General features: G+C 31.9%; 1 protein-coding gene across 2 annotated transcripts in view; it reads right to left on the reverse strand.

Moving 5' to 3' along the window:
* Positions 1–23046, reverse strand: part of LOC111053148 (nose resistant to fluoxetine protein 6-like) — a 42058-nt gene that overhangs the window by 5824 nt on the left and 13188 nt on the right. For both annotated transcript variants that reach the window (XM_039439279.1, XM_039439280.1), the window contains exons 4-11: positions 18385–18596; positions 14735–14817; positions 10519–10712; positions 7542–7705; positions 5782–5950; positions 3907–4100; positions 2780–2903; positions 1656–1845 (exon numbers count right to left, since the gene is read on the reverse strand). In XM_039439279.1, the coding sequence (XP_039295213.1) occupies positions 1656–1845; positions 2780–2903; positions 3907–4100; positions 5782–5950; positions 7542–7705; positions 10519–10712; positions 14735–14817; positions 18385–18596 (1330 nt within the window). The remainder of the gene's footprint in view (positions 1–1655; positions 1846–2779; positions 2904–3906; positions 4101–5781; positions 5951–7541; positions 7706–10518; positions 10713–14734; positions 14818–18384; positions 18597–23046) is intronic.

Genomic DNA, 23046 nt, shown 5'->3' on the forward strand with positions numbered 1-23046 from the left:
TTATTGATAATGATATTTTTCATTCATTTCTGCAGTGCTACTTGCTATTTCTACTATATTTAAATTCAAATTCAAAATGTTTTTATTGCCGTGAACAATTATATAGAGTGGTCTACGTTATAAAGGAGTCGAGAAAGATGGTAGAGCAGCGTTGCCGTTTTTAATGATTTCGCAGTAAATGAATGATCAAAACCTTGTATCAATTTCATAACAGTGAAAGAAAAATAAAATTCTTTTTTATCAAGAATGATTTTTAGCAAACAATATTATATTGATGAAATACTGATACCGGTACTCATAATTCTAGTAGGTATTGATCTAGTGACAAAATATCTCTCAACATATTATTATAGAGAGAAACCTGAAAGTTTATAACCTCATAATGATTCTGCTAGAATAAGAGATATGATAAGTTATTTTCTTCTACTCAGATTGAGTAGTTTTTTTTATTCATTCTAGATTACTGCTGAGGAAAGCTAGACTGTACAACATGACAAGTACCAGGGTGTGAGATATTCATTCTAATGATTTGTGACAGTACGATATCTTTGAAAATATAGTAGAATATAAGAATGAAAAACTGATAAATACTAGATCAATACCATATAAAAGGTTAACTCTTCAAGAAAATAATGTTTCATCTGGATGATCAGTTATTCTTGCGAATAAATTATATTTGAACTAAATTTAAGCATAGAGAAAAGATAGCATTGGAAGATATCCCATGGTATAGGACGTTTATGTTGCAAATTCCACTGTTAACTGTAACCAGTAGTCCTTGTAGTTGTTTTTGGTGAAGCTATGTGACGCTGGTAGTCTATCATACTGTGCTGTTCTTACACTCTCACCCCAACACTACATCACTAATAATAGACAATAATAGTCGACAGTAGTCGGCTTTACTTAAGGCTGTGCAAAGGCTAAAAATAAACTTTCAACTCGTGATATTTTTCAAAGTTTTTCTATTTGTATACTATAAAGCTATCGAAATGAAAAAGTTTTCTCAGGAAAACATTTTTTCCCCCATCATTACTTTTTGAGATATGAGCGCGTAAAGTTTAAATTTTTGGAACAGAACATTTCAAATTCCGTAAGAGATAAATCCATGAGATTTAGAGGATATTGTTGGTATAGTAAAATAAAAATTTTCTGAAAATATCAATTTTTGAGAAAGTTACTCAATTTACTAAAAATGACCAAAAATAACTTTTAGTTGAGTTATTTTTGGTAAATTGAGTAACTTTCTCAAAAATTGATATTTTCAGAGAATTTTTATTTTACCATATCAACTATACCATGAAGAATCTATCCTCTAAATCTCATGGATTTATATCGTACCGAATTTGAAATGTTCTGTCCCAAAAATTCAAACTTCAGTCGCTCATATCTCAAAAAGTAATGATCGGAAAAAAATGTTTCCTAAGAAAACTTATACATTTTGATAGCTTGATGATATACAAATCGAAAAACTTGGAAAATATCACGAGTAGAAAGTTTATTTTTAGTCTTTGCACAGCCTGAACAAGAAATCGGCTTGAAATTGGGAACATAAACTAACTTTACTATGGGATATCCTCTTATGCTATCTTTTCTCCATGATATAAGGTAGCTGCTATTATATTTGAACTAAGTAATATATAGTACCGGTACAGTACCTGCCATTCCAAATTCGCATGTAAGTACAATCCACGCCAAAAACAGCGCAAATGCAGTCCTCTGCATTCCATTGTGTAGAGCAGCGATGGTTCTGTCATAGAGCACTGTCTCCTGGTGGACATACCACGACATCCATAGCACAACACCTAGTAGTGATGACGTCACCAACCATCCCAGCCAAGCTAGTGTCTGTGGGAGTGAAACATGGACCAGGAATTCGGAAATTGGAAAAATCAGTTCTCTTGGGGGGAATAGATACAAGCACAGAGTGTAGTTATTTGTATATCTAGAGTGAAAAGTACTGTTTTTCCTCCCTGAGGGGAAAGTTTGAAGCCCGAAGCGAAGTTGAGGGCAACAATTTCCCTGAGGGAGAAAAATATATTTAAAATATGATATAATGCATTATGGAGATATTTAATAGGCTACCAATAATGATACCCAAATCACGTGTCTCTGATACAAGTTACAAATAGAGATGCGATTGAGTCTGGTTACATATATCGGTACATTTATGTAATTATTTAGATCCAAACTCATAATTCATCATCAAAAACTTGTAAAGAATATTGGTAGCAATCACTCACATTCTTCAATGTATATTGCACAGTCTACAATGGAGTCATCAATGATTCAATAACATTTCATGAAAATTTGTTACATTTCAGTCCATTAACATCACCTAATAACATTATAATTAACCCATTTAATTGAGAGAATATATTGTTTTAATTCTAGTTAAAACATAGTGTAGTCCACATTATAATGGCAGTGGATAAAGATAGAAGAATAGCGATGCCGATTCTCTGTATTAATTAATTATATTTCTATACTGTCAAAAACATAGTTGTCATCGTTGTGGACCTAGAAAAGGATAGTACCACCGGCTTTGTCGAATGATAGACAAGGATAGCAAAACCAAAGTTGATCAAATACTGTCATTATAACGTGGACCTCACTATAGTCACTTTTCTCTATAATAATGTAGGACTATTATAAAAAAGGGTAGACCTAATTGATAACATTCATTGTCGTGTTTCAAACTCTAGTGACTCTACTCAACCTGCAAATTTTTGTACGTTTTTAGCGCTATAAAATGAAAAATGAAAAACTAATGTGTACTTACCTTGGAAATCTTCAACTTCCCTTTAGACAGTATGTACCCTGTTAAAATTCCAATAGCATATGGTGTGAACCTCAAATAAGTTAGCACATACTCATCTGTGAATGATTTGGGTCTGAATGATAATCTGCAAGGAAAATAAAACCCAGTTACTTACAATTATTCTGTAGAATCAGTACGGCAGGCTTTCTAAGACAACAGTGTTGGAGGAGAGTAATAATTAAGAAAACAGTGAGAATATTCAACAAGAGAATGTTCTGGAAACAAGTGTTCGAGGAGAATAATTTTCAAAGAAAATTTTTCTTTTTAATCAGTCATGTACAATATTACATTTATGTGAGAAGTCACAACAGGCTTATGCCTGTTATGCAATATTGTAAGCTCTTATTATGGAGAATGATTGAGGATTGAGGATTGAGAAGTATCTGAAATTCTCTTCTATTGCATACACTTCATAATAATTATTCTATTTATTAAACAGTGCTTAAAGCATTGTTAGCGATTTTACAAGTTTGCTATTGCAATATTATTTTGATTTTATAAAATTTCAAATAGATTTTGTTGCTTTGAAGAAGCTATATTTGAATAAATATCCACAATAATTCAGTGAATTTTATAGCCAATTGATACCGGTATACTGCTTTCAATCATAACTAAATATTTGTTTATAAAATGGATGAACATTGTTTCGTTTAATGAACATTGAATAAAATAAACAGGTTCCAAGCAAAAAATTCTGATTTTTGAATAAAATAATACTGAGAGTCCGGTTGCACAAAAGCCGGTTGAATTGTAATAGGCCTTTTTTCGAAGAAGCCTTCTCTAATATAATTGGTTCTCGAGAAATTAATCCGGCTTTTGAGCAACCGGGCCTGATACTGCTTTTTCGTGTGAAATATGTTTACAAAATTTGTAGATATGACATTACTTATCTCATCAAGGAAAAGTTATTATCATTTCTGAGCCAAATGTGAATTGAATTTCATTCTCGAATAAAAGCATGAGTGGAAATGTTGTATATCATGTTGATTAACATGATAGAAAGCTATCTATCAGTAGTATGATATAGTTTATAGTATTAAATAGTCATGATAAAGACAATATTAAGAAAAATAAGAGTAAAGCTTCACCTATCATTCATGAATGTAGCAGGGAAGTTGTTAATGTAGGTGACTGCACCCAGGGCCAGAGATCCCACCAAAATGATGAATGGAAGTAGGAAGTGCGACATCCACTTCCGACTTTTGAAGAGCGGAATCATCAGTAGTGGTGCCAAAATATGGAGCTGCATGTCAATTGCTACGTACCAGTCTGTAGGTGTGCACTAAGAATGAAATACAATATTTTTCAATTTTTTAATGAGAAATATGTTTTTTTCTTCATGTTTTATTCAATAAAGAAAATACAACAAAATATTAATCTAAATATGATATTCGAGCAGAATATTCACCACAATTCATTGCCAGCTTAAGAGACAAAAATAGTTGACAATCTGTTGAAATGTGAATTGTAAATTTTTATAATTAGGCTATTATACCCGAAAAAGATGTAGAAAGCATGTACAATATTATTGAGTAGTATCTATTGTGTTTTTTGTTTCAAGTTTCTCATGTAGTGTGATAGACTTCACTGACAGTGTAACTTTAGATAATTTATCAAGTACATTCTTCATATGTTCTTAATGATCAATCAATACTATAGTCAGTTAAAATTCAAGATAAGAAAATTTCCTGATGTTCAAATAATAGGCTATTATTTTTTGTTGAATACCTACTGTATTTCTTATTCAGTATCATGTGTAATCCAGTATTTAAATTATGAATTTGGTACGGTACTTCCATATACGGACATGCTCGAAAGAGCTTGCCATTTGAGTAATGTTACTCATTGTAAAAAATAAATAAGAATAAATAAATAAAATAAGTTAAGAAGCGAAGAAAGCGGGTTGCGGTGAATGTAACTGAGAGTGTTGGAAAGTAATGCATTAATTAAAATTTTTGTCAAAAAATTTAATAAATAAACAAAAAAGTGCATAATCTTGAGCTGGAAAATGATAGAGCTACCTGCTTTATCCAGAGAGACAGAGAAGAATAGCAAGCAAATTTTAATCAGATGTTGACTCTATAACGTTCATATCGCTGTAGGTTTAATGCGAACTTATAGCCCTCTATAGCAAATAATTTTGCTCCTGATGGCGAAAGAGATCTCAATTCCATGAGTGTCATGTAATTTCTTTGTTTTATAAATATGCGCTGAAATGTAATTGATTGAAATATAATTTTTATAATCTTTAATTTGAATGAATAACAGTGTAGTCTACTATTTACTACTTTTGTATTTCATTTGTTTTTTTGTGAAAAAAAACCATATTCTATTCTAATGTACGCGCAGCTTGTATTCATTTATTATACTGAAATTGAGAGAGAAAAGAGTGTACTATCTATCTACTATTTTTGTATTTCATTTGATTTTCTGTGAAATAAAAAACATTTATTTTATTGAAGTTGAAACGTTATATCGCTGTAGGTTTAATGCGAACTTATAGCCCTCTATAGCAAATAATTTTGCTCTGATGGCGAAAGAGATCTCAATTCCATGAGTGTCATGTAATTTCTTTGTTTTATAAATATGCGCTGAGGCTGAGCATGATTGAAATATAATTTTTATAATCTTTAATTTGAATGAATACTACTATCTACTACTTTTGTATTTCATTTGTTTTTCTATGAAATAAAAACATATTCTATTCTAATGTACCGTACGCGCAGCTTGTATTCATTTATTATACTGTACTGAAATCGGAAGAAAAAAGAGTTTACTATCGATTTACTATTCTCGTATCTTATTCGTTTCTCTGTGACATAAAAACATATTCTACTCTAATGTACGCGCACTTTGTATACGTCCAATATACTGGAATCAAATAAAAATTTCAAATAAACTGAGAGACGACAATTTTCAAAGTGATATAGTTACTGTTAATAGAAATAACTATTGGAACTTACCTGTTCCTCGGTATTGATAAAATTGTTGGCAAATATCAAATGGTAAGGCCAAGATTTGTAGCAGTTATCCCTGGGAGTCAACACGTGATACTTCCACATGGGTCCCCCGTTCATGTACCTCACAACCGTCAGTATGATTAATATGTGCATGTAGTAAGCTGGTGCTAACCTATTCAGTGGAAAAATACGAATGGAGAAATATCAATAAAAATGATTGAGCTAAGTCGTGTTATGATTTTTAACTGAAACTGGAAATCGAGTCAACTTTTAAAATTCAGGTGCAGAAGCTGATGCCTTACCACATAATTTGTGCGAATGTTTAATAGGAAGTTGATTGAAAGTATAGTGTTATAGAAAGTATAAGTAGAAACACAGAGGCTAATATAATTTATATAAGATCAACCAGAAGCCACTCTACAAAGAAATGTCAAAATTTCACATATCCCACAATAATTCCTACTCCTACTTCTAGTAGAAATCCTACTAGAATTTATTCACATTATGAATTATTAATTGTAATATATGCTGGTGCTAACTTGAGTAAGAAATATCCATAAAAAATTATTCATGTCAAATGATTAATGATCAAATATGGTTGGCCTATAAGTGAAAACACATGCTGATATTCAGTGATTTATTGAATATCGACTGAAAATCACCCTAACTAATGGAAATATTATTCAATGTTCTTGTACTTTTCTATGAAATGCATTCAACCCATCCCTCTATATGGAAAGATTCCATCACAATTTCCAATATATTTCTAATAAGTATTCCGTTATGAAAGTTGAAATTGTGACGAAGAGAAAAATGAAATAAAAAACTGAAAACATTATTACAGTAATAATATGAATAGAAAAACAATTATTACCGTATACTGTAAATGTAAAATATGAATGGAAATAAAAATCCAGAAGTAGGACCACTGGCGTAGGCCTACACAAAGCAGAAGCTCAATAATTTTATAGGAAGCTATTGTGATACTTAGCTTATGAAAATATTCTTAGCTATTGGCTTGTGAAGCTTATGAAAATACTTTTATAGATGAACATATTAATGTGTGTTTTAGTACCGGGGAGTCAAATTACCTATTAAAATTCACTCATTGAAACTGAATTTACCCAGCTTCTAGTTCATAAACTGTAATATTGTTGATTCAAATGCTCATATAGGCCTATTGTTAATTATTATAGTTAAATTTATCCATTTTCTAGTTTCTAAACAATAATAATTATTGCATGCTCCAGAACATACTTGAGTCTTCAAGTATTTAACATAGTGTGAAATTATTATTGACCTAGGCCTATGAATGCATATTGCATGTATATATTGTTGATCCAATGTTTATTATATTATTTTTATTAGCGTATGGCTTCCAATGGTGGGGAGACCCAAGGGTAGTTCCACCTCGCCGTATATAGTCCAAAGTTCCCTAATGTGAAACATTGGGAAACCGGAGACTAAGGTTATATAGTTAGCACAATACTTTAAATTTACAAAAATTCGACTGAGTCACTGTCGATGTTGTAGAACTTTTCCATAATGAAGTAAAAAACACATATGAATGGAACTTTACCAAATAAAACCGTAGAGTTTGACGATATAATGTGAGTTTCTATTTCATTTCACAAATGCCTACAGTTTAAATTGAATCTCGCAACAGTCATAGAGGTGATGAGCATACTACATTTTTCACCTCGGAATAAAGTTCTTTATATATTTGTTGATAATTGATAAAATCAATATTATTGATTTCATACCTAATAAAACGGGAGAAGTAGAAGTAGGGAATATAAAATCGTGTGCCTTTTTTGAGGGATTTGTTGGCCATGTAGAAGACCAGAACTCCAGTTATGAAGAAGAAGGAATCTACAGCCAGCTCACCCTTCACCATAACCATAGAAGTTAGACGGTCCGATACAAACTGCAACAATAAATCAACATATTTGGGCATATAAATACATTTTTAGCATTACAAAAAATATTATAAACTTCGTCGTAGTTCAGACACTGTCTTACTTGTAAATATTAAAAAAAAAACACTAACTTTTCTTGAAGTCTTGAGGAATGCATTTCTCAAGACTCCAAGAAAAGTATAAGTGTTTTTTTTCAAATATTAACAAGTAACACAGTGTCTGAAATACAACGAAGTTATTATAATAACACTAAATTATAGTGCTTCGTCATGGAAAGCAACATCAAATATTAGACCCACAACTAACTTGTTAATGTATCCACATCATGAAATCAAGGTAAACAGATAACAATAAGGTTCCAATAAAAAATCTTAGATCTAATACTAACTTTATAATATACCTAAATCATGAAATCAAGGTGAACAGATTATATAAGGTTTTGGTACGGTACAGCATGCACCTTTATGAAGTCCTCATTTTACAGGTAGAAAAAGGTTGTGTTGTGGAAACCTTGTTTTTATTGGTTTGTTATTTTTCAAAAAACAAATATATTGATTGTGTTATATAGTTTATTATTGTTTGTATATACTGTTTTATAGGAGTGATCCGTGGTCTAGTGGATAGAGTGCTTGCGTAGCAGCATAGAGATCCCGGGTTCGAACCCCTCTCATTACCAAAAGTTTTGTAACCAGCACTCCCGTGTTATCGGATGGGCACGTAAACTGTCGGTCCCGGCTGAAGTATGACAGTCGTAAGGCCCATTGACGGCTTAAATTATATATTCAGGCGGTGGAACATTCCCGAAAGGGAACTCCCCACCAACAAAAGCCATACGAATTTATATTATTATACTGTTTATAGTATTTTGTTGATTGACCTATATTATGTCAAATTGTGATGCTCTAGGCTATAATAAAGATGAATTCTAATAGCTCAGGTTCCATGATCATCATAATAAATTGGAGATAACATACGAGATTCCAAGAGTACAATAAATGTAGTGAAATATTTGTGTAGTATTATTCCTATAAATTATTTTGTATTGTAGTAAAATTTGTATTATTGAGGCTGGCATGAATATATTTTATTATTCCATTCTAATAACTCGAGACTTATGAATAGGCTATCATATAAAGATTCAAGATATCATAAAAGATTTTTCCAATAAGAGTACAGTAGTAAACTGAAATCTGTATTATATTATTTCTATAAAAGTCAATTAAGATTCAATCAAAAGTTTGATTACTATTGTATTTATATATTATAACTTTGAATTGAAAAAACACTCACATTCTTTTGGTGCAGCCACACCAAAATAATATTTTATAAAAATACAATATAGTAATAATATTAGTGAAAACAAGATGGATAACCAGCAACGGATAAAAGTTCGAATATTGTCTTATTTATCATTATAGAAATTACTAGTACTCTCTTTATACTATTTCATTAACATTTAGGAAACACCGATCTGATTCTTTGGTAGAGAGTTAGTGGGGAGGATATTTTTAATATTCTTTCCGAAGAATGGACATTGATATGTCCAAAGCTCCGCCAATTTATGTAGATGCATAACAATATGATTATTATCTATAGTTATTATATCACAAACTGCTTTTTCATATCATATACAGTTCAATAATTATTTTCTTAGTCTATATTATGTAAATTCATCTATAATTTTGCTGTATTGTAAGTTATTGTAGCCTATATAAGTGTATAAGACAGTATATATTGTAATCTACATAAATAAAGTACTCAATCAATCAATCAATCAATCAATCAATCTGAATATCAAAGTAATAAACGAATAAGTAAAATTCCGGAAGACTTTATTAAGGATAAAATAACAAAAACCAAATTGAGATTAATAGATCGTGGGTAAAACAAAACTATTATTTTAAAATTGAAAATTAAAAGTTGGTTGAATCAATAATTTTTGGCAATATTAATTGTGTAAAGTTATTAAAACTTGACAATTTTTATATTCTTTTTCTGTGCATCTATATTTTGTTTATCAAGTACTTTATTATTGATAAAATTCAACATCCATAGATTATCATCCATCAATAGAATTGTTCCATTTGTACTGCTGTTATTAGATTAAAAAAATGTATTCCCTATTTTTAGAGCTCGTGGCTGGAGCTCAAGGCTTCTTTTCCAGTCACGCCAAAAACTATTGTAATTAATTGATTATTTCATTTGTAAAAATATTTCTTGTATTTGGCAATAAATTAATCATTCATTATCCATTTATTATATATTATTAACACAACTGGTTACAGAACTCCTACCATTTTCAAGTGTCAAACACAATAATTATTCATCTATTTTATTTACCTAGTTTATTTAGTGTTTTATACATCCAAATTGAGTAAAATTTGTTATTCGCGGTCTTTTTTGTCATGTGATAGGTAATCAAGTTTACTAAGTTTAGTTTTGTTTTATTGTATACTGTTCGTGTACAGGTATAGAACTTCACTCTATTCGACTCGATTCTATTCTGGTTATAATGGCAATGGATAAAGATAGGAGAACAATGTTGCTGATTCTCTGCCTTAATTAATTATATTTCTACATCGTTGAAGAGAGATCTGGCAACTAGAAAATAGATAGCGTTATCTGCTTTGTCGAATGATAGACAAGGATAGCAACACCAATGATGATCGAATACTGCCATTATAACGTGGACCTCACTATATATAGAATATAAAAGTAGGCTTATTTATAATTTGAATTAAATTATAAATTCAAATTATATTTTAATTTGAAAAAGGTAGCCCATAAAAGTGAAGTGATTTTAGGCTTATTTATGTCCTACCTTCAAAGCGGTGCTCATATTCATCATTGGGAAAATAAACATGAAGCTAGCTGCATGGGCCAACATCACCCACAGAGCTGATATGCATTTCATTCCATGCAGGATCATCAGAGGCTCCTTTGAACTTGTCAGAGTTATCAGTGATTTCGCATTTCCGTAAAAAGAGAAGCAAGACAGGAGTTTTGCAAGGGAACCTGCAAAAAGAAAGATACAATACCTCGGACACTGAACAAATCAAGCTCTGAAGATGAGACCATAGGTGTCGAAACATCAATAAATGAAGAAATCCAAGTACCAAAGCGCTATCATTAAAAAACTTTTATTCACAAAATGTTTGGTCACAACATATAGATGCCATTTTCAAGTCAAAGAAAGATACAATACCTCGGACACTGAACAAATTAAACACTGAAGATGAGACCATAGGTGTCGAAACATTAATAAATTAATAAAGAAATCCAAGTACCGTTTATTAAGAATCTTTTATCCACAAAATGTTTGGTCACAACATATAGATGCCATTTCAAGTCATATCTTCATAATATGTTGTAAAATTTTGTGAATAAGAGTTTTTTAATAAAGGGTACATAGATTTTTTATTTTTATTGATACTGTAAATAAATGTAGCCCTCACCAAAAAGTTAATTGTGTTTAACCTATGTATTTTTTCCAATAAATTCGTGATATTTGCTGATTCTCTGCCTTAAACAATGCCTTAGACAATGTTGATAGCGTTGAAACATGTATGTGATTTTTTCAATAGATTCGAGATATTACTAGACAATGTTCCAGTGTTTTCATTGTAGATAAGTATCACTATAATGTCTTCATAAAGATGCGTTTACCAAAGTTATTAACAAAATTTTTATTTCTCCGTCCTTATAGATTCTATTAGATTGAACATAACTTATCATACACATGATGAACATATGTGTTTGTCAAGTTCCGTTTAATTTAATAGAATCTATAAGGACGGGAAAATAAACATTTTGTTTATAACTTTGGTGTAAACGCAGCTTTTAAGTCTCACCTAATTACAGTATCAGAAGTCGATAATTTTATTCTATTGGAATGGGAAATTTCATGCAACAGATGTATTTCTATAAGGACGGAAAAATAAACATTTTGTTTATAACTTTGGTGTAAACGCAGCTTTTAAGTCTCACCTAATTACAGTATCAGAAGTCGTAATTTTATTTTATTGGAATGGGAATTTCGTGCAACAGATATATTCTTTTACAGAAGGCTATTGTTCTTCATGAGTTTTAATAACGTAGACCACTATTACATGAAATATTATTGATATGAATAGAAGACAAAGAATAATCATTGTATTAGTGAAAAATAAAATAATTGAATCTTCAATGTCATAGAATAGTATCATAGACTAAGTAGAAATTAGAAGTGTGATAATATGTTTCCATCAGAAAAAAACAAGTCAAAAGATATCTTCAATTTCACATGGTAACTGGCCATAACTAATAACTAATGACTGCTAAAAACAGGAGTGTTGAAGATGGACATGGTGTCCAAAAGCGCTCCACATTGTGATTGAAAAGCTAATAGCTATTATCTATCAATTAAATTCAGGCTGCTATGTTGTATTTAGCCTACAGATAAATACTTATCCAGTATTGGCATAGAGAAACAATAGCATAAGTAGATATCTCATGGTATAGGGCGTTTATGTCGCAACTTTTACTGTTATCTCAAGCCGATAGTCCATGTAATTCTTTCCCGTGAAGCTGTGTGACACTGGTAGTCTCTCATAGTGTGCCGTTCATACACTCTCACCCCAACAAAACAGTGAAAATCGACAATAACCAACAATAATCGGCTTGAGATTACAATAAAAGTTGTGACGTAAACGCCCTATACCATGGGATATCTACTTAATATGCTATTGTTTCTCTATGATATTGGATGAAGTATTTATACTACTTTCAGTATCACTAATTTTTCCAGTATTGAAAAGTGTCAATAGATTTATTTGATCAGAACGGAATGTAACTCAATATATGTTTAAAAATGTATTTTCTTAATTGATTAATAACTTTAATGTAATTGCCTACTCTCTACTGTAACATACTAAGAAAAAATCACGGAAATTTACAGCAATGCAGTACTGGGTATATTGAGAAGTTCAAGTTATGATGTTAAAATTCATTTTATGTGCTCGATATTAATTTGAAAAGTACAGGTCAGCAGGAGTTGGAATGGAGAATTATCACAAGAATTTCGACTTTAAAACTTATATAGTTCCTCAATTATATTTGAAAGATGGTTGATTTTGTAGGTACAATAAAAATATGCGGAACAGGAATGAAGTATACGCAAAATATGAGAAATACCATTTCAATGACAATTTTTATCTATATTTGAATTCGATTCCTGTATTTTTGGCAAGGAATTGGAATAAATCGGAAGGTCAAGGTATTTGTGTAAAGCTTTGAAAAACTCATAAAAGTCAGAATTTAGCGTAAAGTTCAAAAAGGTCACCTGCTTGTATGTGAACAGGTAGGCTCTCTGTCCAATATTCTTGTAATAAATCCTAAAACTTGTCAAGGACATATGAATATGGAAGCCATAAGTTGCTCAAAATTCAAAAAGTTCTCAACTTACATTATCTTTAGTGCTTCATTCTTCCAAAAGCTGGAAAAAGTGCTGGGAAAATTCAAGATTTCGAAGTGGGTGAAATTTAAGGATATCATTCTATTTCATTCAATGAATTATTATTTATTCATTAACTAGTAGGTAACCCGTGCTCCACAAGGGTCTAATTAAAAACTTGACAAACTGATAGCTTGATCTACTGAAATTTGGAAGAATTTTTGAAGCGGGTAGAGACTTTAGGGATATCATTCCATTTCATTCAATGAATTATTAAGAGAGAAATATCTGTTTTTTAGGCTGTGCCTAAAAATAACTCATTAAGGCTGTGCAAAGGCTAAAAATAAACATTCTACTTGTGATATTTTTCAAAGTTTTTCGATTAGTATATCATCAAGCTATCAAAATAAAAGAGTTTTCTCGAGAATTTTTTTTTTCCGATCATTACTTTTTGAGATATGAGCGCCTAAAGTTTAAATTTTTGGGACAGAACATTTCAAATTCTGTAAGAGATAAATCCATGAGATTCTGAGGATGAATTCTTTTCATAATATTATTATTTATCTAGTGGAACAAAAATTTTCTGAAATTATCAATTTTTAAGATAGTTATTCAATTTACTAAAAATAACCAAAAATAAATTTGAGTTGAGTTATTTTTTGTAAATTGAATAACTTTTTAAAAAATTGATATTTTCAGAAAATTTTTGTTTTACAAGATCAACAATACCATGAAGAATCCATCCTCTAAATCTCATGGATTTATATCTTACCGAATTTGAAATGTTCTGTCCTAAAAATTCAAACTTCAGGCGCTCATATCTCAAAAATTAATGATCGGAAAAAATGTTTTCCTGAGTAAACTTATTCATTTTGATAGCTTGATTTAATTTTATTTATTTATTTAATCTTTCAGAATCACACAACTTACAGAAAAGTACCACAGGCTTATAATCCCAAAACGGTTCCAATTCTAATTTGTACAACAGTCCAAATGTAGCTACTTAATGTAGCTAGCTAATGTGTCACTCAACATTCATCAATTACACACTCAATTTACAATTCAAAACACAGACAAATCATTTTAAAATTTAAAAAATTAAAAAAAAACACACAAACTTTGAAAAAAAAACTATAAAATTTTGAGACCGACAAATTGATGACATACAAATCGAAAAACTTGGAAAAATATTACGAGTAGAAAGTTCATTTTCAGCCTTTGCACAGCCTGAACTAGTAGATAACCCGTGTTCCGCAAGGGTCTAATTTATTAGGAGATTGACCTACTGAAATCTTGAAGAATTGAAAATAGTCCTATAACCAACCTCGGTGGATTAAGCATCTATATTTATGTAAAATTTCAAATTAATCAGTCCAGTAGTTCAGACGTGATGATGCATCATTCAGTGAATTTCATATCCCGTATTTGTATAAGCCAATTCTTTCACATAGCCTCCAGTTTGTTGTCTATGTAATTATTCGAGGTGGGTTCTCCGTGACAATCAGCTGTATTGACTGTGAAATTTTTGTCTTTGCAGCTTTAATATAATAGGATTAGAATATATAAATTGATCATTATTTAGAAAAGATAAGATCTGATAACAAACCTGGTTTCGAGTCCGGGTTCGGATTGAAAATGGACAGATAGCTTCCGGCAATGCCCAGGGTCACTGTTACTGCCAAAATTATCCTGTAAAGTGAAAATTAAAATCGTCTTTCAAGAAATAAAAGAATGAAATAGAATCAATAAATGAATCAAGAAAGAAATAAAAATTGTCATTCAATTTCTAAAATTTTTCACATTTTTCCAAGAGCAGCCAAGTAGATGTTGGAGAAGAAGAGGAAGAAGAAGAAGAAGAAGAAGAAGAAGTAGAAGAAGCCATCGAGTTATAGATATTGGGACTCAGCACTAGTTGATTGCATGCAATGATGCAATAACTAAATGCATCTTCAACTATTTCTGTTGACTTTACACAGCTCTCAATAGAACAGCTGCCAGAATATCCACGGCATTTTGAGCGAGTTCTCCAGCCTGGGAGCTCATTATTAATTTATTGTATCACCTTGGGTTCTACGATTTTAGTAGGATGATACAGTATCACGTTGTTTGTATCATTGTTGCAGCAAACGACATCTAGTGTGCAAAGACACTACTACTTCAAGATTTCCTCAGCCCAAAATTCTTTCTCATCGTGTTTACATGTAAAAATCAATTAAAGATGAATAAAAAACCTTTTTATTATTTGACTAGTATTTGTATAGAGAGGAGATAGGCTACTTGTTTGTATCTGGCATTGGTGATCGTTAAAATATCCAATTTCAATCAGCATTTGATTTCAGAAATGAAACTCTCAACATATCTAAGGTCTGACTCTCGCTCGAGTAATGTGTGATGGCACGTATAAGAAGTGCCCACTAGATTTGAAACTGTTAATTTTTTATGTTTCAGATCCAATTGTCCATATGGCCTGTCCTGGCATTATTGCTCTTTTTTTAGAGAATCATCTGAAGTGAAGTACTTCTGATGATTCATTATCATGAAACATAATTGGTGGCAAATATGCCTAGAATACGACAATACGTAGTATGTATACCCCCAATAAGTGAGAAACCAGCAGTGGTTTATATAAAGACATTTAGAAAAATCTGGTGTGGCGCACTCACACAACTTTCCTTGCCGTTATGAAAATTGATCACCTGACGCTAGTGTTCCCGCGCATCCGAAGTCTACTTATAAACAAAGATCTGAGCCAGGCAGCCAGCAGGATAATAACGCTGGAGACATACGAGGTCTGCTATCTCTTCATAGTGAATCATTTAATAGAAGCAACAGTTGCCAACAGTTTGCAATTGAAATAATAGTGTAAGGACCTTAGTTCCAAATTTCAAGTCATTTGGTTAATTGGGAGATGAGTTATCATGTACACACACACACACACAACACACACACACACACACAACACACACACACACACACACACACACACACACACACACACACACACACACACACACACACACACACACACACACATACAGACCAATACCCAAAAACCACTTTTTTTGCACTCAGGGGACCTTGAAACATATAGAAATTTACAAATTGGGGTACCTGCTTAATCTTTCTTGGTAAGCAATACTTTCCTTATATATGGTAAAATGGCAAGGAAAGTAAAAATAGTTAACGTAGTAAAGTTGTCTCTGATAAAGTCTACTGACATCCATTTTCTGGGTTCCAAATTTTTAATGGGGTGGATGCTAGAAGATGAATTATTCAATTTTACCCAAATCATTTTGGGGTGATGGAACAGTAAAGGGATGGAAATTACTAATATATTGGAATTATTCAAATGCTAATGAATTAATTATTATTATTAAACGAAAATTCAAGTTAAATACTGAAATAATTCACCCCGAAGACTTCTGCTACAGCAAATATTGACAACAGGTAGTTAAAAATTCGATGAGCGCTACCATTCAAAAATTATTTGTCAGCTGGGACATTATTATAATCATGTTGTACTATGGCCCATGTACAATAAATCATTACCTCATTAAAACTATACTAAACTTCACTAAACCAAACTAAACTCAAATGATGTTGAAATTCGGGCATCCAGATAAACACCAATTATTATCGGCTTTGCCAGAATAGGCATTATTATCTTTCCATGATAATCTAGAAAATGGTTACTGGGGGGGTAGTTAAAGTCAATATTCAACTACTAAAAAAAAAAAAAAATTCAGGGCTATATTCTCATTCATGATGAAGAGGAAATTGGAATTGACATTTATTCTTCCAAAAAATACATTGATTACAATAAATACAACTGAAAATAAAGGAAAAATATTGTGTTAAACAATATTTGAATTTTCACAGTGTGGGGTCGTTCAAGTTCCATGTGCATTTTTAATATCAAGAAGAGGAAGAAGAAGAAGAAGAAGAAGAAGAAGAAGAAGAAGAAGAAGAAGAAGAAGAAGAGAAGAAGAAGAAGAGAAGAAGAAGAAGAAGAAGAAGAAGAAGAAGAAGAGAAGAAGAAGAAGAAGAGAAGAAGAAGAAGAAGAAGAAAGAAGAAGAAGAAGAAGAAGAAGAAGAAGAAGAAGAAGAAGAAGAAGAAGAAGAAGAAGAAGAAGAAGAAGAAGAAGAAGAAGAAGAAGAAGAAGAAGAAAAAGAAGAAGAGAAGAGAAGAAGAAAGAAGAGAAGAAGAAGAAGAAGAAGAAGAAGAAGAAGAAGAGAAGAAGAAGAAGAGAAGAAGAAGAAGAAGAAGAAGAAGAAGAAGAAGAAGAAGAAGAAGAAGAAGAAGAAGAAGAAGAAGAAGAAGAAGAAGAAGAAGAAGAAGAAGAAGAAGAAGAAGAAGAAGAAGAAGAAGAAGAAGAAGAAGAAGAAGAAGAAGAAGAAGTAAAAGAAGCCATCGAGTTATAGTTATTAGGACTCAGCACTAGTTGATTGCATGCAATGATGGAATAACTAAATGCATCTTCAACTATTCCTGTTGACTTTACACAGCTTTCAATAGAACAGCTGCCAGAATATCCACGGCATTTTGAGCGAGTTCTCCAGCCTGGGAGCTCATTATTAATTTATTGTATCACCTTGGGTTCTACGATTTTAGTAGGATGATACAGTATCACGTTGTTTGTATCATTGTTGCAGCAAACGCCATCTAGTGTGCAAAGACACTACTACTTCAAGATTTCCTCAGCCCAAAATTCTTTCTCATCGTGTTTACATGTAAAAATCAATTAAAGATGAATAAAAAACCTTTTTATTATTTGACTAGTATTTGTATAGAGAGTGGATAGGCTACTTGTTTGTATCTGGCATTGGTGATCGTTAAAATATCCAATTTCAATCAGCATTTGATTTCAGAAATGAAACTCTCAACATATCTAAGGTCTGACTCTCGCTCGAGTAATGTGTGATGGCACGTATAAGTAGTGCCCACTAGATTGGAAACTGTCATCTCTCCATTTTTTAACTAGTTCGTCTTTTTTTTTTAGAGAATCATCTAATGATGATTCATTATCATGAAACATAATTGGTGGCAAATATGCCTAGAATACGACAGTATACAACCAATAAATGGAGGTACTGAGAGACCAGCAGTGGTTTAAATGTCTAAAGACATTTAGAAAATCTGGTGTGGCGCACTCACACAACTTTCCTTGCAGTTATGAAAATTACACATACAGACCAATACCCAAAAACCACTTTTTTTGCACTCAGTGGACCTTGAAAAATATATAAATTACTCACAAGAAAAATATGTCAGGATAAGTAAGTGGATCCCGCTCGTTGGCCACAGTGCAAGCATACTTATTCAGATCGATTGACATGTTGTAGGGAGTCAACATGTTATTATAATGAGACATTATGTCAGCTTTTTTACAAGACGCTGGCAGACAGATACCAATCTCCAAATATGGCCGAAACATGTCCACTCCACCTACTGCGGGTGGTGAATCTTCCTGTCAAAGAAATATTAAATTATTTTTAAAATATTAAATTTTTATTTTATTTCATTAAGTTATTCATTTTTCCTCCACTTACTGTCTAAAGTACTTACTTTACTCCCTGAAACTTAATACTAAAGTGTCACTTTTTCGCTCTCGGTAGTAAAAAACAGAAAAACTCCCTAGGGAGGAAAAGTGACTCCATTTAAATAACATGGGAAGCATCTCTATTTTAAAAACTTACATTGTAATAGGTTAGAAGCTCTAAGCTCAGATGAGGAAGCATATAGAGTAGTCATTAAATCAACTAAATTCAATACCTCAACCAGATTTGATCAACATATGAAATATATGTTTGTATGCTAAAATTATTACAAACTTCATATCACCATAGTAAAAAAATATATAGATATTTTTTTTTATATTCCATGCTATTCAAAATACCAGTCGAAACCGGTCTTTCTAAGTAGTATCAATAAATCTGTGATTTTTGACAATTTCTTAGTATTTTTATTTAACTTGTGCTATTTCTCTCCCAAATTTAGATAAGGTTCACACATTGGGGAGACCGATCTCACCATAATGAGGTCCACGTTGTGATGGCAGTGAAGAAAGATAGGAAAACAAAGTTGCCGATACTCAGGCTTGTCAATGACTTCTATAGATGGTAGCTAATACAGGTTTATTGATGTAATATTAACTGTTCATTCTCGTTTGAAATAATTAATTATATTCTATTAAGCAAGAAATTCTATTTTTTAATAATTATTTCATAATTAAGATGAAATATTTTGTTAATTAATTTTTTCTTCTACATTGTTAAAAGACGATCTGGCAGCAAAGCAAAGCGAGAAAGAGATAGTGCTATCCGCTTTGTTGAATGATAGACAAGGATGGCAATACCGTTGATAATCAAACACTGCCATTATAACGTGGACCTCACTATAGGCATCACATCTGCGAAACCGTAGAAACCAATCCTAAAAAAATAATAATAATAGTTTGAGTGTGTTTTCTAGAAAGTTTTCAGAAAATATATGCAGTATAATTATTACATAGAACGACTAGTAGTCAAATTTCTTTAATAAATGAATTTATCCAGTTACTGTGACAACGAGATGATTTTTCGGCAGTGACCGGAACTTTGGGACCAGGGATTTTCGGACGAACTAGGAAATAGAGGAATTTTGGGACCAAGTTTGGACTCTACTGCTAGGTGATTTGCAAACAATAGTCATCTCTTTTGACAGGTTTACACGCTTCTGTTACTGAATGAAAGCCATTCATAGATTAATTTTTAGAAACAGCTCTATGTAGGGTACTGCGAGTAGATAAACAATCTGTGTCTTTATTCTAGACATCTTCAGAAGGCCTCCCTTTCAACATTTTATTAGATCTAAGCTCCTTGATCTAGGTAATGAGTGAAGTCATAGTGAGGTGGAATATGGTGTGGTTCAGGGCAGTACCCTTGGGCCAGTTTTATTCCTTGTTTACATTAATAACATTGATAAGCTGAACATTGAAGGCGAGCTCTTCCTATTTGCGGATGATACTGCTGTAATATTTAGGGGTGCAAGCTGGAATGAAACATTTTTAAAGGCTGAAATGGGAATGAAGAAGCTGAAGGCATGGTTTGATCAGAACATCCTCACCATGAATGTAGGTAAGACAAAATGCCTGCCCATTGCACTCAGACCTTGTAGTGAGCCTCCAGATAATATAGTTTTGGAATTGCACTCCTGTGATGATACCTATAGCACTGTCTGCAACTGTCAGATCATTGATAGGGTGAAGAGTTACAACTATCTAGGAGTTATAATAGATTCTAACCTGAGATATGAGAATCACATAATCAGTTTGCAACGTAAGCTAAGAAAAATGATTTATATTTTTCATCAGCTAAAGCTTCATCCTGAACAAACAGGAAATTAAGACAGTTTATTTTGCTTATGTTCAGTCGATCTTAAGTTATGGTGTTATTGCATGGGGAGGAGAAGTTAGAACTGCACTGGAGCCTTTATATGTAATACATAAGCTTATAATCAAGGCCGGCTTGAAACTGGAGAGACAATATCCCACCGAGGCACTCTTTGAATATTCTCAATTATTGACTGTCAAGCAGATATATATGAAGAATGTACTTGTATTCACGTACAAAAACAGGGATTTTATGGTAACCGAGGTAGCACATAACTACAATACTAGAAGCTCTGCAAATGTGGGGCTACAGGTCCCCAGAATTGTCAAATCAATAAATCGCACTAACCCATTCTACGTCTCCAACATTTTATTGAGGAAAGCATCGTCCAGAGAAATAATAGAGCCCACGGTAGGTTTGCTTGCTTACAAAAGAATCATCGATGGTTGGCTTGCTTGCAACTGGTGCCAATAACTCACAGAATTTGCTCGAACCCTTATACAGGTAGTTTAAAATAATAATAAAACATTTAAAAAATTAAGATGAAATAAAAGCTCTAGTATGGAATCCTAACTAACTCACTAATTCCTCAACTAACCCATAGGCCTACATAAATCCTTTTCTTCTTATCTTGTATTGCCGTTTGTTCTTTGATCTTCTTTCCAAATCTTTAAAGGTTATATTAATTTATTTCTCTAAACTTCTACTCAACTATTTTAGTCACAAAATATCACAGTATAATGATACTCGTCCTACACACAAGTCTTAGACTCATGTGGGACTATTTCCTTTGTTGTTGTGTCGGTGCAAGTCAATGATGTGTTTTGTAAGTTATATTTTGTATAGGCTAATAGGCTAGTTGTTTTGGGCCATCGGTTGGTGGCTGTGTCGTGGTTGTTTGTTATTGAATAATATACAGTATAGTGGGCATGTTTGCGATGCAGTCGTCGACCGATGACTCGGAATTTTGAATATCAGAATTGCAAGTTTTGTTAATTTTTTTCAAGACTTGCAAACTTCTTATAGCTTAGCATAAATATTCTAGGTCGATAATGCAATATACATCTTTGTAAATTGATATTTATTCCATCATACTAAAAGCACATATCTATGTATTCTTGTGCACTGTATATGACAATAAAGAATTATTGAATTGAATTGAAAACTAGAGATACATGTTTTTCTGATCAAGTAGCGGAAATAATAATTCAACTTAAAAATCGCAATAAATAGATGATATCGGGGCACCTAGCTTCGCTCGCTATTTTATTCATAAACTATTAATAATAAACAGAACACAATTATTCTTTAAAATGATTGGGGAAGGACTAACAGGCACAGCCCAAAACTGTTTCTTCCCCGAATTTTGATTTATACACTATAAATAGTCCAGAAAGTAGTTTATGTACCATACACTTGAATTCAGGCTCAATTTTCAGTCCAAACATTTGAAAACAAAAATGTTCTAATTTAGATTATTTACAAAAAAAAATTGAATAACAAAATAACACTCACTAATCACTTAAAATTGTCAAATAATAATGAATAACTTTGAAAATTATGATATACTCTAGTTTAGAATGACTATCATGTCATGTCAACAAATCAGATTATTTTGATCAAGTCAATTGAAAGTTCTAGATAATATTTCTCGCTGATTGATTACACAGCTGGAAATAATTCTGTCTCTCTCCCACACACGCATCTTCTGTTTCGACAGACGACGAAATTATCATATGTTTTTTCCAAGGATGAATAATTTTTATCCTTTTCATGTTCTTCAGCGAGTTTTCCCAGGGATGAGACCTAGTGCAATCGAATTTTTATAGCATAAACCTACTATGTTCCAAATTTCGTGAAAATCGTTAGAGCCGTTTTCGAGATCCGTTGAACATAAATAACCAGATATAAAAATATAAACAGATATACAGAAATTGCTCGCTTGATAGGATATAAAGTATTTTGAATGAATATTTAGTGAGTATATTATGAGAATATTTAGTGAATATAGTTTTTGTATATAATGAAAATATAAACCTTTTTGAAATTGTTCACTCACAACATGTTTCGACTATATATGATACCATTATCAAGTGATTGGAAAATAAATAAAATTACAATAAATGAATACTATTGCAAGCTTCTTATACTTTGTCTTCTTAGTTTGTATATTATGAAAAAAACTAGTGAGTATATTGAATTTATAGTATATAGTTGAATATAGAAATCTTGGAGCCTCGGTAAATTTAGAATCTATTTATGCAAAATTTCAAGTTAATCAGACCAGCAGTAGTTCAGATGTGATGATGCATCATACGTGAATTCCCTATCCCGTTCATGTATAAGCCAGATCTTTCTTTTATTATAGTATAGATTTCAAGTTAATTAGTCCAGTAGTTCAGACGTGATGTTGCGTCATCAGGTGAATTTCCTATCCCGTACGTGTATAAGTCAGATCTTTCTTCTATCTATATATATAAAAGCGAAATGGCACTCACTCACTGACTGACTGACTGACTGACTCACTCACTCACTCACTCACTCACT

Source organism: Nilaparvata lugens, chromosome 12, assembly GCF_014356525.2.
Source record: "Nilaparvata lugens isolate BPH chromosome 12, ASM1435652v1, whole genome shotgun sequence".
Classification (NCBI taxonomy): Eukaryota; Metazoa; Arthropoda; class Insecta; order Hemiptera; family Delphacidae; genus Nilaparvata; species Nilaparvata lugens.